The sequence below is a fragment of the Gambusia affinis genome, linkage group LG02, assembly GCF_019740435.1.
Source record: "Gambusia affinis linkage group LG02, SWU_Gaff_1.0, whole genome shotgun sequence".
In the NCBI taxonomy this organism is placed as follows: Eukaryota; Metazoa; Chordata; class Actinopteri; order Cyprinodontiformes; family Poeciliidae; genus Gambusia; species Gambusia affinis.
In genome coordinates, this window is record NC_057869.1 from 14,811,798 (window position 1) to 14,827,264 (window position 15,467).

Consider the following 15,467-nt stretch of genomic DNA (forward strand, 5'->3'; position numbering starts at 1 on the left):
AAAGATTTCCCAGCAAATATCTCTGACCTCCTCCCGCCCCACAGTTAATTATTTCATGTCTCTGGAGTCCAATTATGGACTCTGAACGCTCAGCTTCCTAATTTCCAATGTTTTCTACTTCAGAATGCTTGCAGGTTGCCATGAAGTTTCAGCAGATTGATGGGTCAAAAATAATTCAGGCCTTATCTGGCTGTGCAGCCTCTACAGTTTACCAGAGCATCTAAATTAAGGTATTTGGAAGTCAGCACAATTAAACGAGCCCACAAGCTGAATGGCAGAACCTTAAACAGTTATCAGTTTCCACAGGTAACATAAACCGCAAATAATTAAAGCACAACAAACTGCTCTGCTCCTTCCAACAGCAGAACCGTTCAACAAGCTGCTTTGTTTATCTTAAAATATTCAAAAAACTTAATGTAGACTCGATGAGGCGCTGAAATGGCGCAACATTTTTCATCATACTGAAGACGACTTTGCGAGGCACGATCCAGCAGATGGATTCAGTTCACTTCATCAGGCTAATACTTCTCAAGTCTCCACTGGGTTGCAATGCAGCGGAGAAGGCCCCCACTACTTTTAAATTATTTATCCAGCAGCATTCAGGTCATTCAGTGGAAGAAAAAGAAAAAAAAAAACCTGTGAAACTGTGAAAGATTGACAGACAACAAAGAAATGATCTGAAAGCAGAGTGAGAATGAATTTTTATTTGCAGTGTTTCAGACTAGAGAGAAGCAGAGAGAAAAGAGGGGAGGACGTGCAGCCAAGGCCCCGACGTCGAGAATTTAACCCCGGACGGCTTCGTCAAGAAACATTAGCCGAAGTGAACAGGGCACCCGCTCTGCCCCTCGCATGAAATATTCAATTCCTCTCTATGTGGCGCAACTCCTCTTGTATTATCATTCAAACACTGGACAACGTCACAGAAGAGACTCATATCATCGGTAAAAAAAAATTTAAAAAATAAAAATTTAAAAACAGGAAGCGTTTCTGGTTAATGGTAGCAGAACAGAATTCTTTTTTAGGACTTTTCTAGTCTAGTTTCGCAGTGCAGTCATTTTTCACTCACTCGTTCACTGAGATACAGATCAGTAGGTAACTGAGGTTTAACTCTTTCCTCAGGGCCAACTCAACATGTGACAGGAAGAAGCTGAAGTCAAACCAACAAGTTTCTCAATGCAAGACAACAACACTGAGTTACAGACACAACACATACCTCAAACATGATTGCAACATAGGAACCTTCAGAGCTTTTTCTCAGTTAACATGCTCCACAGGTGAACCTTCATCCTAAACTTTGATGGATTACAACTAATTACTTTCGTAATCAATTATTCTGACAATGAATTGGATTTTAAAAGATTGCCATCTCCTACTAATTTTTCATTTTACCACTTGAGCCATTTTTATACAACATTAGACATTCATAAAAAGATTATAATAATTCAATTCCTTTCTTAAACAACATTTATTTAATTTACTGTTAAAATGCAGTGATAGAGAATTTCTTTAGTGTATGTTTCAGAATTTGTAGCAAAGGATGCATCTGGTTCATTAACACTTCTACCATCAAAGCTCAGTCCTTCCTGCTCAACTTGATACCAACACACTGTAGGGCTGATCTGCTGATTTTTTTTTATTTGCATTTACTGAGCAATAACTGAATAACAAAAAGTGCCAAATAGATTCTTTTTGTTGCATTTTTGCAGAATTTAAACAGGATAAGCTAAAACTATACCACTTTAGTTCTGGACAGAATATATTTACAGACACAGAAACGTTTTTCCCACATTAAATACAAAATGGATTTGACCAAAATAATGCTCTGAATGTTGTTCTTTCAGCAAATGGCCCGTCTGAGTCTATAAACTCTAGTTAACAGTTAACCGATTACTAAGTCAGTTAACAATTATCTCAATAATTCAGTCATCACAATTAACTGTGTCAGCTCTTGTGATAATGATAAAAAAAGAAATCGTTTTATTTTCTTAATAGGTAAGGAAAACATGCTCGACCATCTTTTGATATCTTTCCACAAACATGTTCACACAGGATCAGGATGCCAATCCAGTGTTGGCTGCTGCATTAGCAATTCCTAAAACAGATGATTGCATAACAGTAAGCTTCCAAAAACAATAACCAGACATGTCTCAATTCATATTAAAACACCTTACAACACTATAAAGCTAAGTGGAGCTTGGTTGATTGCTTAATAGAAACGTCTGTGCATAAAGCAACCTAAATCCCACATTGCTACATGGCAGCAAACCAATTTGAGAAACCCGTTTTGATTCCTTTGAGAAACGTCGGAGTCAATATTCAGGTAAGGGAATACTTTTCTCAGCTGGAAGAAAGTTGAGAAAAACTTGCCAGGCGAATCAATTACTAATTACACTGCGAAGGAGTTTCTTGTCTACAATCTGTGCGATTTCCACTAAATTTAAGCTTCATTCCGTCTGATCTAATGAAGTCTTTACAGTGTATGGATCATTATCAACCATCACGGTCACACTGAACACATCTGCTGAATACTTGTGGATCTCAAAGCCTCAAGCCTCGAATAGAAAGAAAGAAAAAATGGTTCAAGTTGCACTAAAATTTCATCCGACTTAGAGCAACATCATCATAAATTCCTGTTAGGGTGTCAATAAGATGCAGAGTGAAAATTTCTGTGAAATCAACTTGCACAGAGGGCTTATGGCTTTTTATTCTCGCCTGCATGCAAATGCAGCCACAATGGAGCATGAATTGTGGCCACATTAAATTCTTTGGTGAAATATCTTGCAATATCCTTGCAAAGCCCCCAGGGGGGAAGGGTGTACTTTAAACAAGCTGTTAAAATTACAGGGAAATATCAGAAGTGGTAAGATTAGAAGTTGTGGCGTATCTTTTCCAGCCTAGAGAACGGTGGTTTAGATAAAAGAGAAGTTCTCAAAGAGGCTGCCCTTAAGTGCAGTGCTGTGTCATGACTTACTGATAGCACAGCCCTCATCTACTTCATCAGAACTTGGACGGTGTTTGCCCTTTCTGCGCGGTTCTTTAATCTTGTGTTACAGAATATTAATGGCCATAAAAAAATTTAAAAAAATTAAAAATGCTTCCACCACTTCATAAGGAAGGAGGAAGTGAGTACTTTTAGTTAGAAAGCTGGGCCAGATGGTGCCATGGAGTACAGCGAGGGTACAGTTTTCCAAACACAATCCTGCCTTACAGGCAAAGCCCCGGGGTAGGATGCTGCGCTCTAAATAGATCAGCTATGAATACAGGTTATTATCCACTGTCACCATCAGAAGTCCATGTTCACATGAAGGACTTCTGAGAAATGCAGCTAAGGAATGCCTTTTTTTTTTTTTTTTTTTTTTACATGAAGCAAATATAAAATAGCTGTATTTAAAATCAAACAAAATAAAAATCTTTCTCATAAATAATCAAATCCAACTTTGCAGAAAAACTTGAATCTTGGTTTTGCATTCTGAAAATCCGGCTGCCTTCTTAAAATGAGCACCTGGTTCATGCCGCAACAACAGGAGGAAGCAGGAAACAAAAAAAATATGAGCTTCTGGGAAAATGAGGCTTCCGTCAGTCACTGAGCGGCACTCGCACATACCGATCATTATAACCAGGATGGCGCGGCTTTCCGAGACTCTACGGCTGATAACTAAAAGAAAGGCATTGATGAAAGTGGAGTTAATAACTCACTCTAAGGTGCAGCTACAAAGAGTGAAGGTTTAAGGATTCATCTTCAGGAAAAGAACTTTGATGTGCCACATAGAAGATGAGAAAGATGGTGAAATCCTAAGGTCACAAAAATAGACAATGTTTCAGTCCCACAAACAGCAATAGCAGCAGCTTCACCAGCAGCCAAGCTGATCAAATGGAAAAGAAGTTCTTTTGTTGCAGCGCTGCCTGCAGTTTATTCATTTTTAAATCATTCCTTTGATCTCGTAACATTTGATCCTATCCATGCTGAAGATCGCGCTCCTAATGATCCTCGGCATTCATTCGCTTGTGTCAGTCCTCATTACTGACCTCCGTCTTACCAGTAATGGCTTCCTTCAAATCCCATTTCACTATTTATTTAAATACCCCCCTAATGGGAGCGCAATCGGACCGGGAACAGCGCCACAATTTCAGGTTCTGCTTTAACTGCAGCGCAAGTTTGATGATGTGAGCAAAAAAAAGAGGGTCTTTAAAATGCAAAATAACCATCAGCAGATGCAGGATTGTTGCTAAAGCCGGTTTACTGCAGTGTGAGTCAGCCATTTCTTAATTGTATGACTTTAACTTGGTTTTAATTATTTGCCTTGTTCTGAAGAGCACTCTAATCTAGAAGCGCCTTCGCAGCGAAAAGTCTAATCACTTGGTGACCGTAGCTGTTTACGTTTAAAAACATCAGGTATTTTCAAATACATTTAATCATTTTTTGACATCAACAATTTTTAAAACATAGTAGAGAAAAATATTGAGAAAAAAAGAAGTGGATGATTTACAAAGTTTAGAGGATAACAAATGTCAGAGCAACGAGGCAACACCTTCATCCCGACAGTTAGTGCACTTCTGGGTCAGAAATTCTTATAACAAACTGCTATCTGTCAACAGGACTTCAGTGTTTCCACACCATCAAACAACCCACTCGCACCAGCCAGCTCAGCTTTATCGATTAGCAGGGAAAGGAAAACAAAATGGAGTTCGAATGTACTTTGACCTCAACAACTGTGCCAATGATAAGGACAGATCCATTACACCAGTCAAGAGAAACATGAAGGGAAACAAGTAGTAGATCCTGATCAAGCAAACATTCCCATCATTCCCGGCTTTCTGCCCCCACATTTGCACTTTCTGATACAGTCCAACAGCAATTTAAAACCTTATTGTACTATTAATTTGGATCCTAATGACAACTTAAACGAACACAGATCTGACGTAAGATTTTGTTTTACTTTATTTACTGCAGAAAAATGTACCTTTTTCAAACCTTACAGAATTTTAATTAAGGAAAAGTTTTGGAAGTAATTTTTGACTGCATATTTTTAAAATAAAATAAAAATATATATTTGTTAATGTATACATAAAAGACCCCCAAGTTAAAAATGCTTGTGTCAGCCCATTATTGTCATTACATGACAATAAATGCGACAACAAATAGCCACAGGATTATCAAACATCTTATCAAATATTCGAAAATAAAAAAATAAAAAAAGTAACTTCTTTAGCTTCCATTTGTAATTGTTTTTTTCTTCCGTCAATCAACCTTGAACTTTTGGTGCACTGTTTTTTTTATCAGTGAACAGACCAGACTAAACTCTACCAGATTGAGCTGATGGGTGTGGATGCTGAGATTATCTGTGCACTGAAATTAAGTCAGAGAAGCAGAGACATACAGCCATGGAAAAAGAAGCTGTCGTTTCCATACTGAGTTGAAACATGTTCAATCAGGTTGTGAGAGAGAGCTAGACTTTCAGAAGATGACAGGAAGGCTAACCAGAGAACAGCACAGTTGCTTTTAGCATTGGTCTGGTGTGGAAGATGCTGGATTTGGAAATATTTGATGCTTTTCAGGAATCTCAGAGTCAAGGTAAGGCTTTATTTACATAGGTTGATGAAAACAGAAAGTTTGAGTAATGCTAGCTGTGCTAATTGTTAGCATAGAATGCTAAAAATAGCTAAAAATGTGTTACAGCAAAGCCCAAGGAAAACCAAAACTCGCTTTGAAAAGAAATTGTAACTGCATCCAAGAGCATCTAAGAAAATACAGCTTTTATTTTCACAAGAAATTTTGTTGTGTAGGATTTGTTCCTAGCAAAGGCTATATTTGCAGAAATGTGTCTTTTGTGTGGACATGAATGACGGCAGACAGCAATAAATAATCCATGTCTTTAGGGTAGAAGAGCTACAGATGCCATATTTTAAACGGAGAGAGTGAAGGTGGAATGAAACCAACACCTGTCCAGCTGGTCTTTGATCCCATCATGCAGGCCTCCTGTCCAACGCCAACACAAACCAGAGGAGAGAAACTCAGAGCAACATCACAGCTCAGATATGCTACAGTCCGTCACTCACACACACACACACACACACACACACACACACACACACACACACACACAGCAACTTCCATTTCTAATCAGCTGTGGGGCAAAAAACCCTCACAGATTTGTTTGATCATTTCTAAACTAATGGCTTCATTTTAATCAATGAACAAAAATGCTATGCAGTCTAGGCAGTGCAGCGCATCAGAGCGTCTTTATTGAAATAACTGCTTGTGATTCTCAAACTCGCCATTTAAAGCTAACGAACAGAGTATTTATTTATACCAGCCCAAGGCCGAATGGTACCTGTCCAAACTGAAAAAGGTAAATCTCCTGAAATGGTGTTCATCTAGCAACCACCCTCATAATTAATTAATTTATCATCTTATAATTGTTTGGCCCATACAGCACAAAGGGAGGAAGTGCTCATCAGTTTTATAAGGCCCAAGGTGGCATCTTTAACTGCTCTTGGTTGCACAGTCGACAGTTAAAGCTCAGCTCCGCTGTTGAATCCCAGCGAACATAAACTCCATCTTTACTTTGTGGCATCAGCAGAACCAGATTAATCCTCATGTTTTATTTCAGCTTTCCTGCTCATTAAATTTTCATTCTATAATTCATTTTAAACAGGGAATACCATTCACATGTAGTTCTTCTGGTAAGGAGTAAGTGTTCCTCTGTTGAACTCTTTGATACTTTGACTTTACTTTTTTCATGAGGCAAGAATGAGTCACATGCATGTAAAGTTAAACGTAATAGAGGTCATCCACAGCACAAAATGGCTTCAATGATTTAACAAGACGTGGCTGGGATTTTCTTTTTGTTTGTTTTATTAAACAGGGTGATTGGTCCTAACTGGGTTTAATTAGCCAACGTTTAAAAAGATGCATGGGGGGTAAAGCGATCAAAGTCATGGAGAAAGAATACTGGGAGAGATCACATCTGTTTTCACTTCAGTGGCTGTTCAAGTCTTTACTCAGCATCCTTCTAGATATCCTCGTTAATGCAGCGTTATGAAGCAGAAACAGCCTCAGACACTCCGTCAAGTCAGTCCAGCTCAGACAAAAGAGTCCATCTTCTAGCTTTTTTCGGAATATCAAAAATGATCTGAAGCAAGCTGCTGAGTCCGACCAAAGCTCACACAAGAACTCTTCTCCAGGGAGCTGTTTTCTGAGCACCCAGGTATAGTTGCTTTGTTTGTGTTCCCCCACTTTTCGCAGCAAATACATACTTAAAGGGTTTAAGTGCGTAGGATTGCTCATTAGTGTTCATGCCATGATGCAGAACGCAATTAACATCTTTCCCATGTGACCAGTCAGGCCATATGGGGCAGAGACATGGTGGACTTTAAACATCTGGATGAAGAGCTGCTTGTTCTCCTCTGGTTTTCAATTGCAATAGTAGACTGAACTCTAACATATAAAGACTGCTTTGTGCAAACAGCAGAACACAAATCAAATGCATTCTTAAATATTTATATGGTCTGAAATAGAGACCAAGTGGAAATGAGGATACTTGTGTGATTAAACTGTAGCCTTTTAACTAGAATCTATAGCAACAATAATGACATCTACTTTTACAAGTAAAAGATCTGCTGGGCATTTAAGCACTGTCACGGATTTGATGCTCAGCAGTTCCCAAGAAAAAAGAAATTGAATAAAAACAAACATGTCCAGCAACATCTTCCTAAAGGCTACATTCATTTACGTCAGTGTTTGTTTTTAAGAGAGAAGCTGATGATGGGAAATGATAACCCAGCTGATCGCCTTCCAAGCAGGAAGTCGTAAGGAAGGAAAATGTCACCAAAGCATGTAGGAAAAGATCATAGTTTGTTTTACACAAAGCCAAATTATCGATTTAACTACACCTCTTTAGAACACTTAGAGCAATCTTCTGCATCACAGTTAGATGTTTCAGGTCAAAGACCAAATAAAGATATTACGAATCAATTCAACAAACAGTTCAATAATAATGGGGGAAACAAATCTACCTGCCGTGTAAGAAATTGTAACTGCCCCTTTTGTAAAATCATGAAGCAACTGAGGTTAATCCCTGTATCACAAGTATTTAGTTCAACTTGACTACCAAGAAACTCATATATCATTTAATTAAAGCCTGTCTAGCAACATGAAGTGGGACAAAAGATCTCAAAAAGAAACACACCATGTCCCTAATTTTCAAAAAAACTCAAATCCTTCCTCCTGACTCTGATTGGTTGTTTCTAATCAGGAGTGGTGTATTTCTGCAGATGGCTGTATGAACATACAAAAGAAGAGAGGAGCTTGATTTTTTCACATACCATATTGTCACAACATGAGAACAGTTTCAACACTCGTATAAGAAGACACATTTGTTTATAAAAGATACATACAGAAGCTTTAGTGGCTCCACAAAAACTAAGCTTTTAGAGCTGCCGAGTAAAAGTTTGAGGTGTTGTGGTATGACCTTAAATACCACATCTTAAAACAACAATTCTGAAGAAGTGCGGACCAGGATTCATTCACTCATTGCCACATTTTGTAAGCCAGATGATTAAAATTTGCTTCATAATCTGAAACATGCATATGTGACAAAAGCTGTTTTATTTACAGGGATTTTTTCCTTTTATTCTAAATCTGAGAGAACTTTCCATGTCAGCTTTCAGATTTACACGTAGATACACTATACTCTTAGACTTGCCAACTAACTTGTTCAACTGCAAGCATTTTTCACTTTCAAAAGCTTCCCAGAAACAACCCAGGAACACACCTGTTCTTGTGAACTGAATGCATTCGAAGAAAAACCCTGTCAAGTTAACCCCAGAAAAGAAAGATCAGTGACACACCTGTAAAAGATATCCTTCCCACAACAATGAAGCACCTGCAAAAACGTTAATACGAGGTGGTTTCATTGCAAACACAAAAGGGGAGCTTTTTTACTCTTTGAACATGTCAAGGTTTCTGTTTGTGGAAGGAAACCTGAATAAAAATACAAAGGCATTATGTTACTTTGCTGTCCTCCCACAAAAAAAAAAAAATGAACATAAATAATGAAAAATCATCTATGAATATTTCAAAGAGGGGTTGAAAGAGTATGCAAGAGCTTTTTGGAGAACCCTAATAGCAAATAAAGGCAAATATTAGCTACAAAATAATGGATACTGTGTGCAACAGCTTCAGGTTTTAGCCAGCTCCTATTTGCATAGTCAAAACCTGGCCTTGGTAAACTCGACTAACAACTACCCAGAGGAACATATCCCAGCATCATCTAAAGAACTACACTAAAAACAGCCTAAACAACTTACATGTCCATGGTTTATGAAGCCATGTTTCTTGGCAATTTGGTCAGCTTCCTCTGGACCGCCGGGTATGTGGACTGCCCATGTGTTGGTGTAGACCTTTTGACCCAGTGCCGATCCAAACCCGGACACCAGCAGCACAAACACAGCCCCGATTAGCAGCTGCAGCAGCCTGAGCCTGCGGCCTATGGAGGGAGATGGAGGCCCAGAAGCCATGGGTTCTCCTAAAGCAGGACAGTCACGGACCAAAGCAGCTCTCCAACAGGCGGGGGCTGCTTATAGCACATGCAGGTGGCACAGGGAGTCGAAGGCAGCGAGAGTCGCAGCTCACCTGGAGAGAAACAAAAAAACATGGGAAACCACAAAGCATTAAAACCAACGTACAAGTTCCAAAACAGCAAGCTGGACTGAATCCAGTATGAACAAAGATGATTTATCACCCAGGAAGAAAACAGAAGAACAAGAAAAAAAGATAAAAATCACATCTCTTCCTTGAGTTTTAAATATAGAAAACTAAAGAAAGAGCTGAAAACACGACAGCTGCTGATTTTAAGAAACCGGCTGCTAATTTCATCTTAGATGTATGCGTTTCTATGAGCAAATATTATAAAGTTAGACATAAAAAAGAACCATTTAAGACATACTGTATCAAACGTACGTAGATGCATTTAAGGTAGACTGCATCTTAAATATTATTTGAACATTTTGGCTCTGAAGTATAAAAAAAAAAAAAACACAACATGCTGCAAGTTGTATTTACAGACACAAAAGCAGATGCTATGTACGGAGGGCCACAAGGGACAAAATCTAATAAATGCATCATTAAATTATTAATCAGCCCCTCAACTTGACAGATAAAATTGTGTCATGGTGACACTGCAGAACAAAAACCTAGGAATACATTTAAATACATTTAATTAATAATCTGCAAAAATTATTCAAACACAAGCTTATGCTTACACAGATCTGTCAGCCACGTAGTCTGAGTGATAATCTCCTGCTTCCATGCCGTCTGCTAATTGTAAAATCTCTCCAAAGAGCTCACAGGAAAACTTATTACAAAGGCTGCCACAAAAATCCGGCTGCACTAGTGGAGTTCAACAGATTCATGTCTGTTGGAAAGCCCCACCCACTGGGTGGGGCTTTCTGCTGTAATGTTGCTGGTAAACACTGCTGGGGGATAACTTTTATTTTGAAGAACAGAAACCAGGATTTATAGGAAGTTAGTTTTTAAGAAGAGCTTTTCTGCTGAGATAATGCTGAAAACTAAAATTCCAAAGAATGGACGAAGAGTGCAATTATAAAATAGAGCAGCAGTCACATGCTTCTTTTGTCTATTATATTTGATACCAGCCTTTCATGTGGTCCAAAATCCTGAGTCTGTCACATGCATTGGTATGAAAGTCAAATAAAATGTGACATAACCAGTTAGAAAACATTCGACAAATATAGAATTTAGGATCACAAAGTGGCCTGGGTGTGATTATATGAGAGAACAAAAAACTTTTTAAATACAAAATATATGTAAATCTGCCTATGAAACACCAGATGTTAAACAAATCACATAGCTTACAGTATTTACTTATTTGTTTTTGATCAACCAAAAAAAAACAAAAAAAAAACTAAAGTTTCCAAACAGCAGGTTTGAGCAGCACAGCTAAGAACAGGCATTTAACAATCCGGCATGACGCAGTGAGCGGGACGTCTGGAGAGGACCTGAGATTGTGGTCAGGCACACGGCAGCAAATTTAGGCCTCCAAACTCCCACGGGACGTTACTGTCAACGAAGGTTGCAAAAGAAAAATGCTTAGGTAAACCGAGTTGGCAGCAGAGGTGGAGGAGTGTGGTTGGAAAGCAGGACCACACCCTGGATGCTGAGGGATAACAACAGAGTCCGTTTCAGTAGGAAGTGAAGCAGCCTCTCGAGGGCGAACGCCTCAGGCAGCAGTGGCAGCTACTGAAAAGGCTGCAGCCAAGGACAGCACATAAAAAGCAGTGGAGAGAAATTTTTTCACAAAGTAGAAATTTTTAGTCCTTCCACTTTTTTTCTTTTCTTTTTTTGTGTGTAGCATGCTGCAAGATAGCCTCCCACTATAAACAAAGATGGAAAACCCCATTCCTCATTTTAGGTTTTCTGCTACCAGGTTTGTACCCAGACACAAATCTTAGCTTGTTGTTTAATTGCTGTGGGGTCAGCTTTATTGTCTGTACAGACCATTATCCCTCATGCTAACTGCTGTGCCACCGAATGAACTAGACCTCACTGAGCACAATGCTCCTATTGTGCGGTTCTCTCTCCGTGCAGTTATACGAGATCTCCAGTGGTGTCTATGGTGGAGCCACTGCTCTCACCTATTTCTTTCTTCTTCTTTTTTTTTAACTCAGGTGTTATAAGCAATATAGTCACTTCTCCCATGTAAGCCATTGTGTTAGCCTCGGGAAGGACAAACAAGCTCCTGAAGATTTCCCATGACGATATGCTGCAATGAAAGAATAATGCGTTTAGATGCAGCGGTGGCTCATTTTTCCTCTCTTATAAAAACCTGTTATTTCAAATTAAAAACACAGGAGCATTTCAGTGTACGGGTAATTAGGGGCAATTAGAATAAAAAGTGATCGCTTCACATCTCTAAAACCAAATGCAATACATTTTCAAGGGCAGATTGAAGCAGGATTTTTTTTTTTTCCTTTAAGGTCTTACTCGCTGATTGAGGATTGGACTGATTCTGATTTTCTCCCTCAAGGAATAAATGGGGAATTACAACATCATCCCCCATTTATGAAGCTCACATCCCCAACAGGCAAATTATTTTAATCAAACTAAATAAAAGTGTCTTCAAGAACACGCATTTTGTTGATGTGCTTCTGATACAAATGGTGGGAGTTCTTAGTTTTGATACATTCAAACAAACAGGAATATTTACATTTTTCAGTATCTGATTTGCCTCTCATTTACCAGCATCAGTCAGTTGAAAAATCAGCTTATTCAGATTTATGACTGGTTAATCGGTGCATCCCTAATATCAAGTAAATAATTGATGATTTTGTTAATTCAGGAATCATTTGACTCGGTGATGGTTGGATCAGCGTCACAAAAACACATTTGCCTAGTTGAAAGACCGAAAAAAGTTAATACGACCATTAAATCTTATAATATGGCTTAACGGTAGCATGTGGCTTATCTTGTGCTTGCTACACAGGGCCAACAAATATTTCCGAGTGTTAACACACATTGTGGAAACAGCTGATCTGACAAACTCCTTGGCTGGCACAGATAACACATCAGCTAAAACATTTGCTCTTTTACTCTTCCATGGATCAGAGCAGAACTTGCCATCCAGTGATATTTTGTTTGTCTGTATTGGCGGGCAATGTTGCTATAAAGAAAAATCCAGATAACCTTTAGTGCTTTGGGTTGGTTTCAAAGCACTAAAATGAAATTTAAAACCATTTCATAACCAAAATGAAACGATGAAAACATCCTGAGATGTCCGTTAGTAAAGTGAGAAGTTAGTGTCTTAAATTGTAATGTAAATTTCCATCAGTAGATTATGAGGCAACCATCCACAGCAAATACCAGTCAAACAGGTCAACCTGTTTTTGTCCCGGAAAGACAGGCTGCTAATCCATGTCAGGCTTTACAAATGCCTACATTTTATTCTATAAATAGCTTCACAACAGAGACAGATCTACCTATGTCATGTTGAGCCAACAGAAAAAAAAAACACAACAAATTGTCACTTTATCAAAGATATATAAATCAAATCTTTACAAACCTCCAGTTCCAAAGAGGCTACAATACAGAGAGAAACCTATCAAAAAGTCTGCGTGTATAACTCACTCAGTTTTGTCCTCTGTCCTTTGATGCAACAAGCAAACAGAGTGTGAATGTTCGCCAGGCTTTTGTTTGATTTTCAGACACACGCTGACATTTAACTGCAGAAGCCTGTGACCTCATCAGAGCAGCTAACCACTCAGTTTCCTTAACGTCAGCCTAAAAAACCGCAAACCCCACGGCCAGCAGACCGCCAAACTCCTGCAAGAGACACTAGAGGAGTCGACATTCGCCACGTTTAGCGTCTTTAGGCTCCCTGAAGTAAATTACAGCGCAGGTCAGAGTCTGACAATGCGTTGAAACTATATTATAATTAGCCAGGAATCATTAAACCCCAACAGATAACTGTGACCTCATTACAGAGCACATCAGGACAGTTTTGGTAAGGAAGCACTTTTTACACCTCATTGGTTTATTGTTTATGTTCTGATGAGATTAAAAAAAAATAAAAAAAAATAACAAACTCCAGCGGGTTTAGCCAACATGACCTTTAACAAGTTATTCTAAGTCCGCAATTACTGTCGGCCCGCTCACTGAGACACACATGAACTAGGTTCTCCGCAGTCAAAAACTCTCCAGAGTGTTTTAGAGATAATAGGCTGCGAGGGTAGCCAAGGACTGAATTATGAATATAATACATGAATGAATATAACAAGGACAGCGCATATTAGCCTATGCAAAATTTGTGGTTTGTTTATTGGACCAACATACAAATGAGTAATTTATTCATTCACGGCAAGTCGCTCTATAATTAGCATTGCAGGTGTTGCATAACCATAGGAGCGCCTATTTTCTGAAAAATCCTTAATTAGTTCCAATTAAATATAAAAATCCAGCTTACCATTTCAATTATAGTAAAAAAAATAAATTAAAATAAAAAATCTTGGTTTCATGGATTGCACACAAACATTTTAAGGAAAACACACAGCATGATCTCACTGACTTGATTAAAAACAGAAAGGATCGACTGATATTCCTGCTGCTAAAATGAGTCTGTGCTTAAAAAAATACTAGACACTGTTAAAGCCGCATAGTTTATTGAATAAATATCATAAGCACAAAACTAATGTGTGCAAAACCAAAAATTTAAAAGACCAGGTTAATGATCTGAAGTCCAATAAGTGCTAATAATGCATCCGTTTACTCAGATGGAACTTCCTGCCGCTATAGCAGAGCAGAATGAGGATTTCCTCTCTTCCTCTGCAATGATGGCAAAGAATATGGCAAGTAAATAAACAGTGGGTTGGTTGCAACTCATATCAATACCACATTTTTTTATAGTTGTATCTCAATTGCACGCTTTCCCAATATGGCACAGCTCTAGTTATATTTTTTTATAACATACATTTTAGGGAAATATGTGGAATAAAGTAAATGTAATTTTAAAACAAAGTTTCCTAAATATGAAGGATGGACGGCTCTTAATTTCAATTTCATCACTGTAATTTCTTTCTTTTTTACCACAAATAATTTAATCAAACAAATTTGCATGTTATATGAGTAAAGGATAAGTGTACAGCTGAGTAGCAGTGCTCAGCAGCAGGTAAGGAAAGGACAGGTGTGTTCCTCATGGCTAAGAAAACTCTACATTTTCTCCAGCATCTCATAAAAAAATAATCTTGACCTTTGGAAGTCTTAATGTGTAACTTTATAAACTCTTCTAAAGTTTATAACTGCACCAATAAAACAGGTACAGTTTTATTGCACCTGCCTAACAATAAAACTGATTCTGAAACTGAAGATCACCGTCGCTAAGCAATCGTTCTCAGACTGCGTCAGAAAAGCTCAACCGGAATGCGACAGAAAAAGCTCATAGACGCTGGAAGGCAGCAGGTCTGGAACCAAATGACTTCCAGAAAGGCATTATCAGAAGTGACAGGAGCACAGCCCAGAAGAAGATGCTTGTTTGTATCTTTGTTGGAGAAAGTCCCCGGAGAACGAAGACGTCATCTGCAACAGTCACAGCATTTCTAAGAAGAGTAACAGCAGCTCTACTCCTTTTTGTCAAACAGGCCTGATTAAAGACGATGATAAGACGTGTTTTCGATGGGATTCCTTTTAAACGGAGAGGCTGCGGGGGCTTGGGGAATGATGACTGAAGACATGAAGAGAAGAACTAGACAGTAAAACGGCACCAACATTTCAAACTGAAATTTATTTTTAAACATCAGAAGGCACAAATGCAACAGTCTTTATTGCAGATACCAATAAAGCCTGCTTGCTGTCTAAAAAAAAAAAGTTTTAAATATTTGTATTATTTCAAACTGATATATTTTCTATACTGAAAAAAAACTAATGTAAATGTTGGAAACAAAAACCCAAGTCTCCC

General features: G+C 38.4%; 1 protein-coding gene across 6 annotated transcripts in view; it reads right to left on the reverse strand.

Moving 5' to 3' along the window:
- Window positions 1-15,467, reverse strand: part of furina (furin (paired basic amino acid cleaving enzyme) a) — an 81,464-nt gene that overhangs the window by 63,929 nt on the left and 2,068 nt on the right. For 3 of the 6 annotated variants that reach the window (XR_006372681.1, XM_044137816.1, XM_044137824.1), the window contains exon 2: window positions 9,310-9,634. Coding sequence is in view for 5 of the 6 variants with exons in the window: in XM_044137816.1 (XP_043993751.1) it covers window positions 9,310-9,519 (210 nt within the window). In the remaining variant the exon portion in view is untranslated. Of the gene's footprint in view, window positions 1-9,309; window positions 9,635-10,263; window positions 10,283-13,144; window positions 13,172-15,467 lie in introns of those variants that run through there. The other 3 variants (XM_044137833.1, XM_044137843.1, XM_044137855.1) reach the window with 3 other exon arrangements.